Source organism: Pavona decussata, unplaced genomic scaffold (assembly GCF_977016875.1).
Source record: "Pavona decussata unplaced genomic scaffold, jaPavDecu1.1 SCAFFOLD_254, whole genome shotgun sequence".
NCBI classification, from domain to species: domain Eukaryota; kingdom Metazoa; phylum Cnidaria; class Anthozoa; order Scleractinia; family Agariciidae; genus Pavona; species Pavona decussata.
The window spans coordinates 6,435,624-6,456,821 of record NW_028145657.1 but is presented as its reverse complement, the minus strand read 5'-3'; the positions used below and the strand labels follow the sequence as shown (position 1 = coordinate 6,456,821).

Sequence of the window (21,198 nt, the reverse complement as noted above, 5' to 3'; positions counted from 1 at the left end):
AACAGGTCAAGACAATAGAAATCAGCTCGTTGGGACTTAGTTTTGGGTGACCGCGACCGCTTAATAGAGGTGACCGTTTAATACAGGTCAGGATTACAGTAATTAAGGGAAGTAATTTTCGGGACTTTGACAACTGACCGCTTAATAGAGGGTGACCGCTTAATACGGTGCCGCTTAATACAGGTTCGACTGCAGTTGCTATAAGCTCCTCTCCTTAAGAATAGTTAATGCACTTTTTCTTCACAAACCGTTATTCGAATGTCGTCAAGACTGCTCTACTGGAATCACTGCACTAACAGAACCACAACAGACCTACTCAGTGAGAAACGTGTCGTTAGATTATTTTCATTGTGGTTGGACAGGATATTAGGCTCCAATTTCGTCTCTTCGCGATACACTCCGAATCTCCTTAGACTGCAAAGTTTCAAGAATGACTCGAAACAGCACTTGATAATATACGAAAAGAGGAAAAACGGAAAATTTTGATGAATTGATTTGTGGAAATTTCTTTGCCAATTTTTTTTTCCTTTCGTAGTTTTTGCTGACCAAAGTAAGAAAATTTTGCTGGAACTAAGCAGTGGTTGTTGCTCACTTTTGTTTCCATATTGGCGTTCGAGGAACTTCCCCAACAGCACTCAGCTTTACCAATGAGGCCAGCTCTGCCAAACGAGCCCTTATATTAACAAAAGAAATACTAGTGACAATTTGAAAATTACAGTAAAGATGCTTTGGGCAAGAATATAACTTTGGCTACCTTGGCCATGACACGGGGGTCAAAGACCAGTAATGGAACGGTAATGGAAGGTATGTCGTAAAAAGAAAGGAAGAGACAGCCTGGAGATTTTTTTTACGGTCATGAGAGAACGAGGCCCTCCCTCTAGTCTTTTTTAATAGAAAAGTTGGTGTCACCTCCGTTTGAAATCGTAAAAGAAGGCTAAACCTACAGTCCGCAAGTAGCTTTGATGTCATCAGCAGAAGTGACGTTAGTGTAACCGGTAACTGGAAAGGAACTTGTGACGCGATGTTAACATTGAACTAATGCCACCAGAAAAAAAAAATATGATATCTTAAACCTATCTTGGCCAAGATTAGGTGCGGTTACACTAGACCTCTTCCCCAAAGCTCCCCTTGGGAAAATAGCTTGGGTTGGGTTCAGTCTGGGTTTTGATCGATTTCATGCTTGTGCTTACACGCTGATAAATTTCCCAAGGGAAACGGTAAACCTTAATCCTATTTGACGAGAAACACGGATAAACGTAAACAGGAATGACACGAATCATGAAATGTTTTCGGTAATTCCATCTCAAACAGGTTTAGTAATTCAGCATGACTTTATTTCAAGAAGAGAACGTCGACGCCGACAACAAATACACTTTTTCCAGAGCTTGCAGTTTTTCGTTTTATATTTAAGAACACGCCGATTCGTTGTTCGCCATCATGGACTTGGGTATTTACGCGACTACAAAATTGGTTTCAGCGATCCCTGAACGATACTGTTCTTGACCACTGGTGGAAAGAGTGAGCCATGGTTTGATTGTTGTCGAGCTTGAAATACAATGGCGGGTACGATTTCACCTTTCGATGAACACAGCACGTAGACAACACGTGATTTTTAGTATTTGGTACATTTCACTTTCTCATGATTGGTTGAACCGCTTTGGGTTCTTATTAACCTATAGAAGTTACCTCGGGAACTGTCATGGGAAATTCTTTTGTTCTTTTTGACGTATCCATGGAAATTTCCCGAAGGCAATTTCACTCTGGGAAAATCGGTTACACACAAAAAGTTGCTTCCCCATGGGCAACAGCCATTTACCCAAGGGTAAAATGGCTAGTGTAACCGCACCTATTGATTAAAGGGAAGCAGATTTGCGCACAGCACGAAAGTGTCACAAACGTTGATTTATTCTTCGCAATACTAAAGCACTCAATCGTACTCAAATTGCCTGAGGGTATTCCGTCAGAGCCCGTGGGCAAAAGAGAAGACACCTTTGGTTGAAATCAAAAACGAAATGCAATTTTTAGGCTTTGCGAGTTAAAAAATCAACCTTTCATAAAGATTAAAAAAGTTGAGTTCTGCCTTGGAAAAAAACTTATCCGTCTCAACGAGACAAGACAAAATAATCAATTTGATTGATCAAAAAAATATTCTCTCCATTGTAATAAACCGCACTTAGTCACTTCAGTAAAGTTCCAGATTTTCCAGAGGTCTGTCCTGATGGGCTAACTTTCCTTAATTCAATATCAAACTTAAGCGAATTTCATTTTGGTGTTTTATTAGTTTCTTTTCTAATAGAACTGTTTTCAACGCGTTTCCTCGTTTACTCAGAAGTGCAATCCTTTAATTGGTACTTGGAGTAGGATGTCCTGCTACCGGCCGTAAACATATTCATATAGTTTATTTTTGTTAACTTATCTTCGGCTGCTAACTTCAAGTAACTATAAGAACTACCAGCCAGCTGCGCCAGGCTAATGAAGACGCTGTTCTTTTCTTTTCTCAGGCTTTGACACAACTTAAAGAAAAAGAAGAAAAATATGAAGAAGAAGGAGAAGGAGAAGGACAAGAAGAAGAAGAAGAAGAAGAAGAAGAAGAAGAAGAAGAAGAAGAAGAAGAAGAAGAAAACAACTTTGGTGAGTTGCTCAAGCTAACCATATTTAGGCGTCACAGCGAAAAAGAAATAAACAAAATGTTTTATATGTACATTAACTGTGGATTAAAGATATAATAAAATATCAATGAAAAAATGTGGTTGTTGAAAGAGGCCTGTTACACAACTAGGTAACTACTTTATAATTTTGTATTTATAACGGTAATTGAACTGAGTGGCACGGAGTGCAAATTGGTCTGAAATCATACGCCTGATTTCAATATCGAAAGAGCGCGCAGTGCAAGTTCGATTTGAAATCACAGGTATGATTTCAAACCAAAATTGCACAACACGAAGCTCAATTACCACTTTATTACACCTATTTTGAAATCATAGAGTTTTATTGTCAATATTAATATTCTATTTTTGTTACTTGATTTCCATTTTGATGAGCTAAAGAAAGGATGCGATTTAGAGCAAAAAATAGTGCAATTTTGGAGTAAATCGCAGTGTTGGGAGCCAATCAGATTGCAAGGATCACCAGTGATTTCAAAATGGGTGTAATAAATTTTAATAATCACTGCAACACCAGCTGTTGATATAGACCCTTTTAACAAGTTCCGGCGTCAGTTTAAAAAAATAATTAACAGCGTCATTCGCATAGAGGTTTCAGCCCCAGTCTTGATCTACATGTATTATCTGTACTCTTGTAACGCCCATATGACGTCAAAACTGGCAAGAACAAAGGAGTACGCTACGAACCGCAGGCGAGTAGCGTGACTGATGTTCTTACCACGTTTTGACGTCTTCTGTGCGTTATCAGAGTACAGACCCACCGCAAAACGAAATCTATTTGTTTTAAACAATAACCAGGGCATTTAGTGAGCGAGTACCACATTGACTGAGCCGACTCAAAAACATTCAAACAAACTGCTAGGCTACTGCACACACTCAAGTGTGATCCTCTTAATAAGAGTATAATTCAAAACGAATTGAACGAACAATATTTTCAAAACTAACGTATACTCCAGTAGGAATTTTTGACCCCAAAATATTACAGCATGTCAGTCGCTTCACTGCGATTTGTGATCGATTACTCAACATTACCGGATTTTAATCGTCGACATATTTGTGCAAATATTTCCTTCATTTTAACATCACAACAAAGTTTTAGGTTTCTGTAAGGGGGTTAGTTTCTGTGGAAACTGCGGAGCTAATGGTCGACACGTCAGCACTCTAATCTCTTAACTTTACGGTGTCCAATTTACCTTTTAGTTCTATAGCTGGTTGAAGTCAGTTGTAATAGTCATTGTCGGGCAGTTTTACTTTCCTGAAAAAAATTGAGTTTGTTTGTCTGCTACTCGACAAAACATCCTATTTGCAAACTTTGTTGACTAGGCTGAACTTGACTCTGATCACATGCACCTGTCACACTACTAACAAACTTCGCTACACATATCAAAGCGCGAGTTTTCCACTTTCATTGTTGCTAATCTGCTGCAGTTCACAAAATTAGGCGGTGCTATCAGTATTTATTGTATCGACCCAATTTATAGTAGAGAGACTTTTTGAGAAGGAAACTCCGCTAAATATGCAAACAAAGAATCGGTCAAAGACTTGGTCGCAAAGACAATTTCAGGCGAATGTATGGGCCTAATATAAGCTCTAATCGTCGCTCTAATCTTAAATAGTTAAACTGAATGACCGATTGCTTAATTGCATGCCGCCTTCTTGATTATTTTCTTACAGACAGTGAACTTTTACAGATGTCAGAAGCCAACCAACCAACCAACCCTGTGCCCGGCGTCCAAAAAGGAACCACTATTGACCCACCCGAACACAACGTTACTGTGTTGAAGACTGAGGAGCTCCCCAACAGAATAGTTCATTGGAAAAGTGTCCAACGCCCGATTGATATTCTGCTTCTTACCGTGGAGGAATGTGAATTTTTAGGCTGCCTTTCCCACCTGAATTCTGATTTCTTCAAGAGTTATTACAAGTCTCTGGGGTATGTTTACTGCGGGGATATGGGTAAGGATGAAATAAAGCTGAAAATTGCTGTTATCCAGTGCGACATGGGTTCCAGCGGCCCTAAAGGTTCTGTAGTTGTTGTACCAAACGCAGTCAAAATTTTAGGCCCCAAAGCTGTCTTTTGTGTAGGTTTCTGTGGTGGTTTAAACCACAAAAAAGTCAAATTGGGAGACGTGGTAGTTTCAGCCAGGTTAATAACCTATGCATCGATCAAAATTACGGAGAGTGGTATTCGACAACGTGGCGTGAATGTTCCTTTGAAAACCAATCTTGCTGACCTTATACAAACCGCTGGTTATGGCTGGGAGGCACCGCTGAAGGATCCTAGAAAACTAGAGGTCAAAGTGCACCGAGATGGCGTGTTTCTGAGCGGCCCTGAGGTGGTTGACAACAATAAAAGGCGAGAGGAGCTTCTCCGGCAATTCTCTGAAGCAATTGCCATCGAAAAGGAAGGCGAAGGTAAGGCTTTACTCATCCTCAAAATGCCAAAACCATTCTCTACTAAAATGCGGCCATAAATCTTAGTTGTCTAGGAATGCAAATAATTAACTAGTCCGATAATCTGCACCGCCTATCATGCGACTCATGTTCAATGGAACACAGTCGAGTTAAACTGAACTCCAACTCAACTTGTTTTTGTTCAACAAAAGTTTCCAAGTATCTACGACCATTTTATTTGTTAAACTCGTGCATGCGCTGTTGTGTGCTCCTGTGTTTTTCGTTTGTTTTTGTTTTTTACTTTTTATGCAGCTTTTCGTTATTGCAATAATCATCACCTTCACAGAATATTTGAAGTTACCTTTCCAAATTAATAACCACAGTTCTACTACTGCTAACCCAGCCTGAATAAAAGCAAACTTTATGGGCAACCAAAAATCTTAATTCTGAGGGTGAACAAAAATCTGGAACATGAGGGATTATTTCACTCCTTCTCCTTGGGGCGAACCCGATTCTGTGACGGATCTGACTGAGAGAAATTATAATTATTGACCACGTTTAGAGAGTTATTATTAACTTTGTTGCGCGACATTTGCAAAATATTTTCGTAACGTTTTTAATTTAATACAAGACAGTATGCTTTTTATTTCTACTTGCTACTACTGTTTCGAAATGTTTACTAGGAACAAGAAAGGTACTTATTTTTACACAACGCAAAAATTCTGCTGCTATGAAGCGATAAACATTTCGAATGTTGAGATCTATTAAAATCAGCATATTGAAAATAACCAACTGCGTATGAAGCATAAAAATCTAACACAGAGAGACAAAAGTGCTACTGTCTACGACTGTTTTCCTTAGACTGGGCGGACACGAATGAAACCAATAAACTCTGAATACTGTCCACGGAACAACTTTAATCTACGGAAACTACGGAGGATAAATCACGCTGCCAACTCCGAACAGAACACTAACTTGTCGAAGTCTCTAGTTACAAAGTTAATAATAAATCTCTAAACGTGACAGTAACGCAATCTGAAAACTCTTCTAAGCATTAATTTTTTCCCTCCCGAATTGAGGATACTCAGAAATTCGATAACAAAATCCAAAAGGACAAATCTAAAAATGTCATGATCCATTGCTCATTGATATCATTCACTGAATGTCTCAACCACTGTGTGTAATTTCCATCGGGTTTTTTCTTGTAACTGATCTCCTTAAAACTTTCCCGCCAGCCCGCACGTTTACGACTCGCATCAGGCCGTGGCTGGCTGGGTAGGTGTGCTCAGTTAGTCCAACTTTCCACTCTCGTCAGGCAGCACTCGGGTCGATCACCATGACTTCATCACCGACAATTCAGGTTCGCGGACGGCGGAAACCACTTGTTGCGGGAACCAATGTATGGCAGATACTCCGTCATTCAACGTTGCCACACATGTCCGATGAGAAAGTGGTTTGGTGTCAGAACTGGCCCGTCTTTTGGATCATTGCTGAGCGCGGTTAACGGTCTCGAATTCATCAAACCCACCACTCTAATAAACGTCGTCTGCAGCTCTTCGTCGTTGATGTCAGCGTCTTTGAGAATCGCGGAAATAGCTCGTTTAGCCGATTTGATCATGCTCTCGAAGACTCCTCCAAAGTGTGGAGCCTCTGGAGGATTCCAGTACCAGTTTACACCGCGGCTTGAAGTCATACGTTGAAGTTGATCCTGATCCAGTTGGTTGACTAAGTCTCGGACTTCGTTGTCAGCGCTCACGAAGTTCGTCCCGTTGTCGCTCAGCATATTAGTTGGCCATCCTCATCTTGCAGTCATTCGTACAAATGCATTCAGGAACGCCCCTGATTCTAACGAAGTAGCCATCTCCAGGTGACAACAGTGTGTTTGCAGACACAGGAACAAACACAGGTAGCGCCTAGCTCGAGCGCGTCCAGGTCCCTGAATAGTCAACCTCGCTCCCAGGGCCTCTCCTCTTCACGTCCCAGGGAGCGAGAGAGGAGAGACCCTGGTTGGGTCTGGTCACGTGTCTCCCAGAATCTGGGAGATTACAAATAAATGACTTGAGAGAGGGGCGGTTGAGTGTCAGTTTGCCTATACTAAGCGTACCGGAGATGGCAAAACATGCCCCAGTCAAGTCAACTTGCGATTCGCGTGTGTTTCAAAGGTCATGTCAAGTGGTCATTCAGAAACCCCTATAAAGGTAAAAAGCGAGTAAATCTGTGAATGTGAGCTGCTATCGACTTTGTAAATCAGTTGAAGATACTAGTCATTGGCGAAATCTTTACAGCAAAGGGAATCGACTATTGTCACTATTACTAGTGGCAGCCGAGGAGCTTTACGGCGACGCACTTCCACGAAGTAAATTTTTTGCCACATTTACTTTTAGAGTCGTCAAGTCCACGATCTCTGAAAGTCAGGCATCGTTAAAGTCAAGCGGTGCATCGAGAAGTCGTCTTTGCGACGCATTGACGGCCAGGAAAGAATCAAACGTGACCGGAAATGTATCTCGAAGCCATTGTAACCGCAGACTAAATTTCATTTAAACGCCATTTTAACGGCCGGTCCTCCGAAGTCAATTGCACAATTCGCGAATGGTTTCGATGTCACTTCTAGGCGGATTGGCAGCAGCGGTGCCATCTGTTGCTGAGCGGATGCTGTTTTGAAACGTCCCGCACACTCGCAGCAGTCTTTGATTACTCGTTTAACCAGCTTACGTACGTGGATGAAGCAGGTGCTTTTCTCTGAGATGATTGATAGTGTAGTTAACACCCATTCGGTGACCTTCACTTTCATGGTGGTACTTGATGATTAGTCTACTGACAGGATTCTTCTTCGGCAGAATAATCGGGAACTTCACATCCACTGAAAGGTCTTCCGAGTGTCGGAGCCTTGTATTTGATCGTAGCAGTCCATCAACAAGAATTGGCGTAAACGGCAGAAGAGAACTGCTTTTCAACAGCGGCTTGTTGCTCTTTAAGGCGGTGATGTCTTCAGCAAATGTCTTGTTCTGCGTCTTCTTGAAGATCTCGGTCTCTACTCTTCGTAATTCGGCAGGTGACAGCTCTCCAAATTCTCAGTGGCTCTCGGGTCGTTTACAGTTCTCGATGAATCGTTGTACCCAGCCTCTAACTCGAACAAATGACAATCCGAACTCTAACTGTCCTTTCGGTTTGAGTCGATACCACTTGGAGTATCTTGACGGCTCCAAACGCCATTCTCCGTCTTTATCCTCTACTTGATTTGCACCATCCGTATCGGTCGGTTGCTGGACAGCATTGAAACTAGTCGGTTCGTCAGTATTTCTCTGCGGCACTCTGACCACTTTCATGGCTTCGTCGGACGGTTTGGAAAATTTGCAGTTTGGCCACTCTGCTTCGGGGTAACACAGGAACTCTGGGCCGTTCCACCATCTTGTATTCTCGGTCAGCTCTCGTCAGTGAGCCCTCTGGTTCCAAAGTCGGCTGATGAGTTGGAACGTAACGCCACTGATCTGGGTTTGAGTTGTCGTGAATCTCGCCAACCCGATGAGCAACAAACGGTTTAAACTCTCGACTCTGACCTCGGATCCAAAATCTAAAGTTAAGATTGTCAACCCAGTATGTAACACTGGTCATTTCGATTTCGAGTGCGGAGCAGACTTGTCTTGACAGCCGTAATCCGATTAGAGCTCCTATCAATTCAAACCTTGGAATGCTTAAAGGAACAGTATCACGAGTAGCGCATGCGCGAGCCTGATCGCACTCGCGCGACTCTGAGATCACCGACCGCCGTTATGGATTTGTCGGTGAGTGGAGATATGTTGCATGTATTTTGCATTTAATTAATTTTTATGTTAAACACCTCGCTCAGAATTTATTATTTGCCTGTTAGGAAGCATCTTCTGTCCCTTCAACTTGCTGCAAATGCAAAAGTGCTTGCACTACAAAACGAAAGGAGAATAGTAACCGAGGAACTGTAGAGTTCTTGGTAACTAAATAGAAAAACAGGGTGCAATAAATTTTCTTTTTAGCAAAAACATCAACCACAACAGCAATGAGAAGGTAATAAATTTCCATCATTTATATTATAAAAAAGCCTAATTTTTTTTTTGAAAACAGCATACAGCTGTACATACATAAAAGAGGCAAGGTTTGTGACCTTATGTAAAATGGAGTTATGTGTCACACACACAGGTGGTTCAGTTATCTACATAGGTTTATATAAACCCAGACAACCCTTCATTTACTCAAGAGAAAATTACCAACCCAACTAATTCCTATGGCAGGCTAGGCGGGATTACTTCCTCCAATGATGTCAAACCTCATTCATGCTGTATACAGCCCCACATGCACTTCAAAAGAAAATAGGGAAAACTAAAAAAGAAATGGCTAGTTTTTCCTCATTCATACCTTACATAATTACAGTTTAGCTCTTCTGAGTCGTCAGAGGCTTCGTCTTCAGAGAACAGGGAAGAATTCAAACTGAAATTTATGTAGAAAAGAAGTCAGCTCATAAATGAAATTTGTGTAGTTACACTAAAACGATTAGCCTGGACGTTTTAAAGTAAACTTACCTTTTTTCTGCTTTTCTGTCACCGAGTTGAGCAGAATCATAGGAAGAGTCGAATTCAACATTGATTTCTTGGGAAGCGACGGGCGATTCAGTAGCTGGTTCAGTGACAAACTGCACTGAAGGCCTTGCAGGAGTAGAGGTCTGTGGCCCTGTGCAAGGGAAATTGATGTTATTAATTTTAAAACTTTCGGAAAATAGAAATATACAAATACACAAATGTTCACCGCTTGGTGCTTTGTATCCACGACGAATACAAACAGAACCTTTTCCTACCTGCTGTTGTTGTTGGTTCCACGTGCACTTGATCATGAGGTTTACGAGTGTTCAACTGGGATCGCAAATCATCTTGCAACTCCCTTCAGCAAAAGAGATAAAGTTCATTAGTACAAAAATCTGGTTCGGAAGGTAGATGAAACAACAAGAACAAACTCCAATTACCTTCTACGGTACTCCAATGACAACAAATGTGCCGCGAAATCGCTGTCACTGGTGTTTTCGTATCCAGCCAAGAATTTAGCCTGAAGCCACGATTGAAAGATCTTCTTCTCTAATGATATCCTTTTATGAGCTCTTTCCCACTCTCTCTGTCTTTCCTTAGTACTTTCAAATGACCTCTTACGTCCAGCATTTTCTCGTCGACCGCCACGGCGAGTGCCTCCGCTCGTAGACGCCATTGAATTTCGCAAATGATCTTTGAAATCGTCTGCCAGACGTTTTCAAATCTCGAGACCCTTGGTCGCGCATGCACTACTCGTGATACTTATCCTTTAAGGCCTTCCAAGGTGATAGTCGTGTCTTAGACCCGATGAGGCGGCTCGTAACTTTTCCGTCTTCGTATACGTGTCTGCTGTATACGGCTGTACAGTAGGCTTTCTTTGATGCGTCAGTAAAGGTGTGCAGGCTGATTGCTGTGATTTGACCACCGTTATCCTTCAAACATCGCGGAAGGTGGATGTTTTGCAGGAGCGGTAACTCGTTGAGCCAAGACCTCCATTCATCTTGTTGCTTTGACGGAAGGGCGTCGTCCCACTCTAATGCTTCTAGCCAAGCCTGCGGGACGAATAGTTTAGCTTTCACTACGAACGGGGCCAGAAATCCCAGCGGGTCAAACAGTGTTGCTGTTCTCTTTAGGATATTTCTCTTTGTGTACTGAAAGTCCTCGGGCGGCGCCAAATAATGAAACAAGAACTGGTCATTCTGCGCGGACCACGACACGCCAAACGTTTTCGTCACGGGAAACTGGTTCTTCTCAAGATCAATCTCAGAAGCACGGTCTACTTCAGGTACATCTGCTAGCACTTCGGGGCGGTTCGAAACCCACTTGCGTATGTGGAACCCTGCTTTATCGCTCATCTCGGCCAATTGTCGTCTCATGTCTACGGCTATCTTTGCGGATATAGCAGAGGGCGTGAGGTCGTCCATGCAGCAATGTTTCCTAACTGCGTTGGCGGCTAGTGGGTACTCTTCTTGATGGAGTTCTGCATGCTTCTGCCAGGTGAATTGCGCACAGAAGGAACAGTAACAATCTCCAAACACGAATCGGAGAAACTCGTACACTTCGGGCTCTTTGCTGAGATTAATTTCACGCCACAGGAAACGATGCAACGGTCGATCCTCGGCACGTAACACTAGCTGATGATGCATTTGGCTGATATCACCAACAGGGGCCACGGACTCTCTTCGGAACTTGATGAGTATATCGCATACATCACTTTGAAGCTTGGGACCGGTCAACGCTTCTGTGTTCAAGCTCTTGCCTTCGAATGGGGCTGAACCGTCAAATACTATCCGGACTTTTGTCGTAGCCTTCTCTGGTCGCACAACGGGGCAGGGGGGAAGGAGCCACTCGCATTCTGGCTTGTGTTCGTCTGGAGGAACAGGGTGGATGTACTTCTTGTCTAAGTAGTCATCCAGTACTTGCTGATAGGGAACGGCGACTTCCTTATCCTTCAGTAACTTCCTCTCTTTGGACACTAACCGCTTCTTAGCCAACGACATGTTGTTAGGCAACACTGGTCTGTCCTCTTTCCACGGAACAGCAACTTAATAGTGTTTGCCATCGAATTTTAACGACTTGCTCACTTTGTTCCATGCTAATTTGTTCTCCGATGTCATCTGCGGATTAGTGGGGACGATTCCAATACTCTCGAGATCCCAGAAACGTTTCAGCAACTTGCTCAACTCAACATTCTCGTTTTCGGCGGAGACGATACAGTTTGGTTCCATCTGAAGTCGGAAGGTGTGATGGAATCTAGTGTAATGGCTGTCGGTTTTCCTCGAGTGCCTTGACCTTTCCTACAGCAGTCCATCCTAACGAACAAAGTCTGGCGTAAAGTTCGTTCGGGTGCCCCATCACTTCTTTCATCGAATACATGAGCTCAAAGTGGTCTGCACCAAGGAGGACGTCGATCTGATTGCCAGTTGCCAGTTTCGGGAAGGGAATGCTTCGCAAATGGCTCCAATTCTGTTTAATCTTGAGCCAGTTCACAAGTTTCAGACTACCACAGATTCGTTCGGACGTTTGGGCGGTTACCTCTGTATCTACACGACCGTCAGTACTTTCTAGGCCAATCTTGAATGTGCCAGACATGAAGCTAATGCTCTTATCGTTTGCGACTTTCACTGTAATACGCTACTTTTCGCCTGTCAAACCCAGTTCTTCGACGACATCTTCGTTGACGTAAGTGTTGTCACTCCCTTCGTCTAACAGACAGTTCACTAGGAGTCTCCGGTTCTCATTCTTGAGAATAATCGGCATAGTAGTAACGCAACTTCTTGCTGGCTCTCTTGCTGACCTACGGTTTCCATGGTCACTGAACGGATAGCAGCATTCCCCTCCGTGGTTAGCCTCGCTGAACCATTGGCTGATTCTCTGTTACTGAAGGGCGTAGTTGAAGGATGAACGTACGGTCTCGCATCCACACGAAGACGTGATTGATTAATTGGCGACTTCTCGAAGTGCAGAAGATAATGGTGAGTTTCTCTACAACCGTTCACGTTGCACTGCCGGCTCCTTGGACAGGACCTTCCCTGAAGGTTGTCCCCCAACCATCGGTAGCACAGTCCGGTTTCCTTAGCAATTCTCCATTTGTCCTCGTCGGATAGTCGTTTGAAAGCTTCACATTTCCAAATCGGATGAAGCCCAGCGCAGAGGAGACATTTGCGATGGTTCTTGGCGCCGTTGTCGCTGCTGAAGAAGCTTAGGGGATTGCGTTCGGTTCGCCTTTCGCTCGTTGTGACTCCGCGACCACCAAAAAATTCCATTTCTGATTTCGGAGGCCTGGATTTGGTATTCGGCTTCTTCGGAAACCCAATCCTTTAACGTTTCCAGGGATTCTTCGTACTGCTTCTCTCTCAACCAGCGATAATACTGCGTCAATAGCCGCTCCGGAATCTTCTCTAAGATTATCGTATGCAATGTTCCACCTTCTAAATCTGATTCTCCGCCATTCTCCTTGAGTGTGATCGCTGCTCGGTGGAGCACGTCGGCAAATAATTCCAGTTCCTTCGCATTGTTTTCGCGGATCGGTTTCAGTTTCTTTAGCTCTCCTCGAGGTGAGACTGCACTCGTCTTCGGTTTCCACCATACTTGCGATGGAGTTGCGCTTTGGCTGCCATGTAAGCTTCCAAGGAGTAGCCCAATCCCTTTATCGTATCTGCTGCTTCGCCAGTTAGGCATGCTTCCAAACGGAGCATTTTGAACTGAGGGGAAAGCAATGTTAAGTCCACACAACTCATGAATGCGGCGTTCCATCGCTGGTAATCCATCTTATTTCCAAAAAAGATCGGAATACGAATTCTCTCCAGTTGACCATTCACGGTGAAATCCTTGGCCGGAAGTTGCGGCTCACTCGCGGCTTCGGTTTTTGTACTTTTTGATACTGCTGGGTTTTGAATTTCCGTCGTGTTTACATGCGTTTCGATTTTCGAACTTTCTGATTGCAGGACTTCATCATTGCTTTGCACAGTCCTTCGTCAGTTTCGTTGTTAAGTTCCTTGCGACGCTTGTTTAATTCTTCTTTCGCCGATTGAACTTCTCTTTCTTGACGTTCCAATTCCTCGCGCTTCTTCGCAATTTCCAATTCGATGAGCTCTTTTTTTCTCCTTTCGTTTTCGCGATTCCTCTTCAGTTTCTCTCTCTGTCTCTCTCTGTCTCTCTGTCTCTCTGTCTCTCTCTGTCTCTCTCTGTCTCTCTCTCTCTCTCTCTCTCTCTCTCTCTCTCTCTCTCTCTCTCTCTCTGTCTCTCTCTCTGTCTCTCTGTCTCTCTCTGTCTCTCTCTCTCTCTCTCTCTGTCTCTCTCTCTCTCTCTCTCTCTCTCTCTCTCTCTCTCTCTCTCTCTCTCTCTCTCTCTCTCTCTCTCTCTCTCTCTTTCTTTGCCGCTCGGAAGCTTGGCTATCGGCAACGGACGCTAGGGAAGATTACGCCAGAAGTGAACGCGCTGAAGCGGTGTCGTCGCTGACTTTCGATGATAAATCACGCTGCCAACTCCGAACCGAACACAAACTTGTCAAAGTCTCTAGTTATAAAGTTAATAATAAATCTCTAGACGTGACAGCAACGCAATTTGGAAACTCTTCTAAACAGCTACCGTAGGTGATTGACATTTTTTTCCACTTGCTACTTATCTTACAATTTTTATACTAGCTACTAAAAAGGTATTCGTTACACTTTACGTGAAAATCTCGCCGATCTCAGAAATAAGCATAAGAATCAGTTGTCGAAACCTCGTGAATTCAGAGATATTAAAATGTTACTGTAGACGGTACTCTATTTTAATAGGTGGTTTTCACCTCACACATCGTCACGCAAGTGAAAAAATAAAATCCTCAACCATTCAATAGATAAAGTCAAGAAATTGATATGTTGTAGAAGAGTGATACATAAACAACATGTGAAAGCCACAGAGCTTTGCGATATCTCCTAATCGAGTTATTTGAGAAAATGTACGTACCACGGAAAATTATGGAGTTTAGTATGGGACGCCATGTTGGTGCCCCGTCTGATGGGCACCAACATGGCGGCCGGAAACCAGCAAAAACATCTGGAGTTTACCTTGGCTATTTCAAAGCCTTTCTTCTCTCTGCTCAACTTTCACACATTTGCATTAACGCTTCTATTACATGTTAGCTGATCAGACCTAAAAAAAAAAAGGCGAATCGATGTTTTCATGTACGTGACATGTTTAGAGCAGCAATCCTTCTGTCACGCACTGTGCAAAAATCTAAAATTCAAACTGCTCTATTTTCAAAACAAAGAATGCTATCCTGCTGAAAACAAGCAAGCAGATGGAAATTTATATTTTCTTATATGTAATGAAGATAAAAACCCAAAATTGTGTTTAGTTATGAATTTCAGTTTTTTATGACGTCATGTGAAAACCAAGAATATGTTAACTTGCCACTACTATTTCAGTATACTTGCCACAAGAAAGTTATTTTCACACTCTACGTGAGAATTCCGTTGCTATGAAGCAATAAATCAGTAAATATTTTGAATGTACTCTACGCGAAAATCCCGCCGCTATAAAGCGATAAACATTTTGAACGTTGAGATCTAGTTTAGCCTATTGACTGTCTCGATCTCAGTTATAAGCATAAAAAATCTGTTGTCGAAACCTCATGAATTCAGACTGATGAAAATGTTACCGTAGACGGTATACTATTCATTTTTACTTGCTACTACTATTTACCAGCAACAAGGAAGTTATTTTTATACTCTAAGCGAAAATTCCGCTGCTATGAAGCAATAAACATTTTGAATGTTGCGATTGAATTAGCATTTTGACAGTCTTAATATAATCCCAAGATTCAATGTGTTACGTTCTACTACTAAATGGTAAACGTAGCAAAAGATCGTTAATTTAACCAAGAAATAATTACAGCAAATTTACAACTAATAAACGTCTTTACAGGCCTTTTTTTAGCAGCCCATGACTTGGACGTTGAGTGGATTGTCATTAAAGGCGTCTCAGATTTTGCCAATTTTGCGAATTTTTCGAAGACTGGCCACATTATGGACGCCGTAAGTACACAAAACTTAAAGAGAAAAAGTTGTTATATAAGGCTAGAATTAACCCCGTTATGGACTAGGTGGATAGGTAGGATTAGCTACCTCCCAAGCTAATTTAAACGCAAGGATTTTACGATTGTACAGAAGTGTGGAATTAAATTGAATCCCTCTGAATCGAAAGATTAGAAGGTGACCAAGCGTTTTACTTTGTCCATTATATACAGTTTTGATCGCTGACTCTGAGACACATGGCAGCATAGACCAATTTAGAGATATCTAAGGCTTTAACCACCATTATTCGCCCGAACAGAGTAAATCAAGCGTTTGCCATCAATAGTCCAAGCTTTTCCACTAAAATATTTTCGTTTAAAAAATACCGTTAAAACGTAATATGTTTACCCACGGAGCACCACACAGCTTTCCACTTGGAAACTCAATTCAAAGGTGTCCGTGCATTTGGGGTCGAATTCGAACTTGGAAATGTTGTTTTATTTGGAGGGAGGAAAACCAGAAATCCGGAGAAAAACCCTCGGAGCAGGGACGCGAGCCAACAACAAACTTACTCCAAATATGGCGTCAACGCATACAAACAAGCCCGGCTCACATGTGGTGAGAGGCGTGTGCTCTCACCACTGCACTATTGCTGCGCTACATGTTTTACATTTTGTGTCTCTCTAAAGAGCTTTGCTGTCCATTCTGTTAAGTTCTAATTATTGTATGTCCTCTCCGCTTCAAGTTCATGCAAGTCAACTTTCTTCTGGTTCGGTTCAGTGTAGAGTTAAATTGTAGCTGTAAAGTTTTCTGAACAAACACTAATGTGTCCTTTCATCGCATCTCCTCCATCTCCTTGCTCTGGAAATCCGTGAATTTCAAGATTGAATTTACGTGTTTATTATCTAACGTCATGTTAATATTCCAGCCAGTAAGCCTTATGCTTAAGTTCTTTTTTTCCCTTATTTGATTGTAAGAGCTAACTGAAACTCTAAGTTTCAGGTTTTCGTTTTCGTCGAATACGTTCTTCAGTTTACTTCGTGTAAACTAAGACTTTTTTTGAAATGATTATAGCTTTCCTTTAATATTTCTACATCATGAACAAGCTTGTATGTGTTCGCTTTTACCTCTCTTTTAATAGTTTCCTCACATCAGGGTTTGAAGGGTGTTCATCGTAGTGGACGCTAGTTGCGACTACTACCAATCGAGTCAGACACGTGCACTGAACCTAGGTTTCCTCGTTTCTTAGGGTAAAAAGACTGCGAATTATTTTCTTTACTTGAACCTCTACTTATTGCCGACCGTTTCTACGTTCAGATTTACCTAGTCCTGTCTCAGAACTCCCTTTTCCTCCGCCCTGCATAGGGTGTGGCGGGAGAAGAGGGAGTCCGCACCAGCTAGTGTCGAAAAAAAACTGCGCATGATAATTTGCAAACTGAGTGATGTATGAATAGCAGTTGACCTGTCTCAGAACTCCCTCTTCCTCCGACCAGCACTTTCGAATATCTTCCAGCTGATCTTCCATCAGTGCCTTTAACGAACTCACATAGCGGGGGACTGACTTACAAACATCTGATTCTGAAGCATCTTCAGATCACAGGAAGCCACAAACATAAGGGATTCTAATGTAGCAAACACATTTGCCAAATCCCGTGGCTGCTTTCACAAACACGTCATTCACGATTACGACTGCATGAATAGCTTACAATGTTCCTTCTTGGGCGCAAAGTTCAGATGGCACTTCTTAAACTCGAAAACTTGCAGGCGCGGGTGCAATACATATGCGAGCGTTCCCTTTTTCCCCTTGGCTCAAACTGAGCAAATCAAGTGAAAATAATATTAAATCAAATGGAAATTTGAACTTAACTTTCATCACAAGAAAGTTTCCGCAACTGGTATTGAAAAAAAGCCTTGAACGGGATTTTTCAGGTTTTCTTTTCACAACTGCTTAAGTTGCGTAGTAACTGCGAGGGTCTTTCTTCTATTTGATTTTTCACCCGCAGCTCAAAATACATGTTTCAAATATTTACATTTATTTATTCATCCTTCACGGGTATATTACGAACTCGCAATATGACCTGCTCCCAGTTGGCTTGAAAGCTCCGGTTGGCAGAGCACTGCACCGGCGTCGCAGAAGTCATGGGTTCGAATCCCGTTCAAGGCTGAATTTTTTTAAGGCTTTCTTTTCGCAACTGCTTAAGTTGCGCAGTAACTGCGAGGATCTTTCTTTTATTTAATCTTTCATCCGCAGTTCAAAATATATGTTCCAAATATTTACATTTATAAATGTTTCTGTTTTTCGTTTGTTTATTGTTTGTTTGTTTTTGTTTTGTTTTTGTTTTTTTTTATTAAAGAGGAGCAGTTCACAAGAAAGTGGGTGGCTCTCACTGCAATCATCAGTAAGTGTCTGACTAAATGACTAGGTAATCCACTTCTTCAAAATGGGGAGGCTTACATTACCATTGCTATGGCAACAACTGTCGCCTAGAAACCAAAGAAAAAAATAAAATTTGATCATGCTTTTAAAAGGAGGTGTAGTATGGGGAAAATCGAGGCATGCCTTCTGTGCAAACTTATAATTGGGAGCCTGCCTATTTACACTATCTACACTTTATCTTCACATCACCAGATGCATGGGAAAATCCTACTCCAATCTGATGGTCTTATAAAGTGGAAAAAAGTGGAAAAAATTGCGCAGTGTCGTTAAGTTATAACAAGATCATGTTTAGGTAGAAGAACTGGTGCTTCCTCATGATCAGAGTCGCTACTTATCTCGTCTAATAACCTGACGAAGGTGTCCCTACGCTTATGCAACGGAGCAGTACAGCCAAGTTGTGCGGGCTGACCATCTAACTCTTTTAATGGTCAAAGATAGATTATACATGCTTCTGGGTGCACTCAAATGCTGCTGATAGATATTGTAGTAAGCTAGAATGGAAAGCTTGACAGCTGTACTCTATACTATTGGCCGGATACATGTAGATTAAAAGCGATTCAGTTTTAGAAGTGGCAAATTTGTCCCAATTTGAACGAAACGATGAAATAAATACGCTTATTTGCGTTCTTGATTATATTAGAAAGATACCTGAAGAAAGGTTTCCAAGAAAATCAAACGCTTGAAATTCTCGCTCACTGTCTGTATAATTAGACTTAGTCCATGTGATTTTCGCGATATACGTCTTTTTTTTTTAGTTTTAGGATTTGTTGTGAGCATTGGATTCCTGATTTTGCTTTGGGGAACAGGTAAAGAAAAAAAAAGCATTTAGTTTTTGTTTTTGTTTTGTTTTTCTGTCTTTTTGTTGTTGTTGTTGTTGTTTTTTTTTACACGCAATAAACATGAACAATGAGCCGTACCTAAGTTGACTGGAAGTTGTAAGGTGTTGTAACCTGCATAACAATCATAACTAATGTCTAATAGCAATCTTCCAGCATATACAAATGACCTGTCAAAAGTAACGCATTCCAAGAGAGCCCATTACGCCCCCCCCCCCCCCCTCCCCTCTCCTCCTTTTTCACCCCGGGCTGATCCTAGGGTATTAGCATTTTTTTCTTTTTGAATAAGTTGACAAATGCCCCACTGCGTGGATAAGCTGTTCAAAGGCCCCACGCTGCAGTTAAAAAAAGTCGTTGATTTCTTTGATCCTTCCTTTCTATTGTCTTTTATTGTCTATCATTGAAACGAAGGGACAAATACCTGGAGGTAAACTATTGCCCAGCCTCCTGCGTGACTAAAGCTGTAAAATGGCCACTAATGCCGTCGGGTGGATGGGCACTGCTGGAACTGACTGATGCATAATCAAGGTGCATTTTTAATTTTCATTTCACGGACTTGGATATAACTAAGAACCTCGTGACACTTATAATTTCCAATTAAGTTACTAGGGGTGTTAGTAGGACCATGCGCTGTTTCCTTTAATGAGCACCTTAATGGACAAGGACTTGTTGTTAGACCCGTTTTTAGAGCACGAACATTACCCCCAACCCCACCCCCGAGATTGGGTACGAGTACGATTTTTCGAATTCATGTGGCGATAATATATATTACATAATTAATTCTTATAGGTATGTTTGTATTGTTAATTGCATTGTCACTGAAAAGCCCCATCAGGGGAGTGTCAATAAAGTATTGTATTGTATTGTAATTTAGTTTGCGTGGGTTTTATTATCACTTGTTATACACCAATCTTGTACCTGCATTCTCCTTATCTGCCGGTAAATAACGGGAAGGAGCGAGGGTTCTGGGGACAATCAATCTTGTACTCCGGCGCACTCAGATCTTAAGAGCCCTATATCTAATTTTACGTGCGTGCGGAAGTAAACTGATTAATTGGCTTCACGTTCGAAAGCGAAATATGAGCCAACATGAAAGCCACTTGCCTAAACATCCAAAGTTGTTAAATACTCAACTTTAGAGCAGGCAGCTTGTATATCTTTATGGTGTTATTTACCTACGTAAGGTTAGTTTTATTTCCGTCCCTCATATCTACGTAACAAGATTACTCGCCAACCGAAATCCACCTTTACTCATTTAATTGTTTGTTTGTTAATTTACTCTCATCGTAATTATCTTTTATCTGTAAGAATTTACTATTAACGAAGCATTTCGTAATTGAACTGGTTCACTTTGACGTAAAAACAAACAAATGGGTTATCAATACCCTTTTTCCTCTCTTAGGAACCCATGTTCGCAAACGGATTAAGTAGTGAGTCCTGTACTACCAAAGTTCGGATACAAAGGTTCCGTAATTGTTTAAGTACCCGTAACTCAGATGCCATCTTTTCTTTTTCAGAATACTTTGCAAACTTTGGATTTGGCGGGTTAGCCCTTCTTTTACTTGTCCTGGGAATTACAGTTGTTTGGTATCTGTGGGAGGTAGGTGCCTAGCACGAAAACACGTCTCATGTTAAAAGTAAAAGAAATGTGTAAATTAGCGAAAGCACATATTTGCAAGGACTTTATTTATTTATTTATTTTTTCGTCTTCTGGGGCCGGAAGGGGAAGGGGGGCAGATTTCGTTCCTTTAAACTCCAGATCCATGCGGCCAAATTCCTTTCCCTCCTCTGCACACCCTCCCCCACACTTTTTACTGTTATTGATTAAAGGCTCCTTTGAGCCAACTCGTGAATGCAGAAGTGAATAGTGGTAGCCGTAAAGTGGTAATCGTATCATAGGATTCGCTATACGATTCGTGGACGCCATCTCACATTGCGGGAATTCATTATGTATAAACAATTAAACAATTAAATTATACACTTACTCTGATTCCTTCCGATACGCGAAGTAACGCATAAGTGGACGTGTGCGTTCTTTTGGTGGTTTTGCGTGGTTGCCAATCGAGAAAAAAGCGTCCATATTTTCTCCCAAGAACTTCCGTATTTTTCTTCCACGCGTCGTGTTGTTGCTGAATGAAACTTGATACATGTGAACGATTTATTTTGGTTGCCTAACACGTGACCTAAATCAGTTGCTGTTTTCAGCATAGTAATACACTGTATTCCTTTCAGCGCTCAAACGACGGCTCCTGTCGCGTTTTATAACATCAAAAGAAGCTTTCAGTCTTGCTAAAGATTCCATTTTGGCTTTATCCAAGA

General features: G+C 41.8%; 3 protein-coding genes and 1 long non-coding RNA gene across 4 annotated transcripts in view; 3 read left to right on the top strand and 1 right to left on the bottom strand.

Moving 5' to 3' along the window:
* The window catches only part of LOC146456831 (uncharacterized), a 42,066-nt gene extending 21,587 nt beyond the window's left edge, over nt 1-20,479 (top strand). The window contains exons 5-10 of the mRNA XM_085092859.1: nt 2,502-2,631; nt 4,338-5,078; nt 15,518-15,627; nt 17,961-18,005; nt 18,799-18,849; nt 20,397-20,479. Coding sequence (XP_084948985.1) covers nt 2,502-2,631; nt 4,338-5,078; nt 15,518-15,627; nt 17,961-18,005; nt 18,799-18,804 — 1,032 coding nt within the window. The 3' untranslated portion in view covers nt 18,805-18,849; nt 20,397-20,479. The remainder of the gene's footprint in view (nt 1-2,501; nt 2,632-4,337; nt 5,079-15,517; nt 15,628-17,960; nt 18,006-18,798; nt 18,850-20,396) is intronic.
* Nucleotides 1-21,198, top strand: part of LOC146456830 (beta-1,3-galactosyltransferase 5-like) — an 83,636-nt gene that overhangs the window by 48,959 nt on the left and 13,479 nt on the right. The window lies entirely within an intron of this gene.
* LOC146456825 (uncharacterized) overlaps nt 3,055-21,198 on the top strand; it is a 136,955-nt gene continuing 118,811 nt past the window's right edge. Inside the window, exon 1 of the mRNA XM_085092910.1 lies at nt 3,055-3,148. The gene's annotated coding sequence lies outside the window, so the exon portion shown is untranslated. The remainder of the gene's footprint in view (nt 3,149-21,198) is intronic.
* Nucleotides 9,005-10,271, bottom strand: LOC146456832 (uncharacterized). The gene is made up of 5 exons (XR_014858754.1): nt 10,045-10,271; nt 9,880-9,962; nt 9,608-9,755; nt 9,444-9,515; nt 9,005-9,025 (listed from the first exon to the last, which is right to left on the bottom strand). It is a non-coding gene; the product is annotated as an uncharacterized LOC146456832 (long non-coding RNA).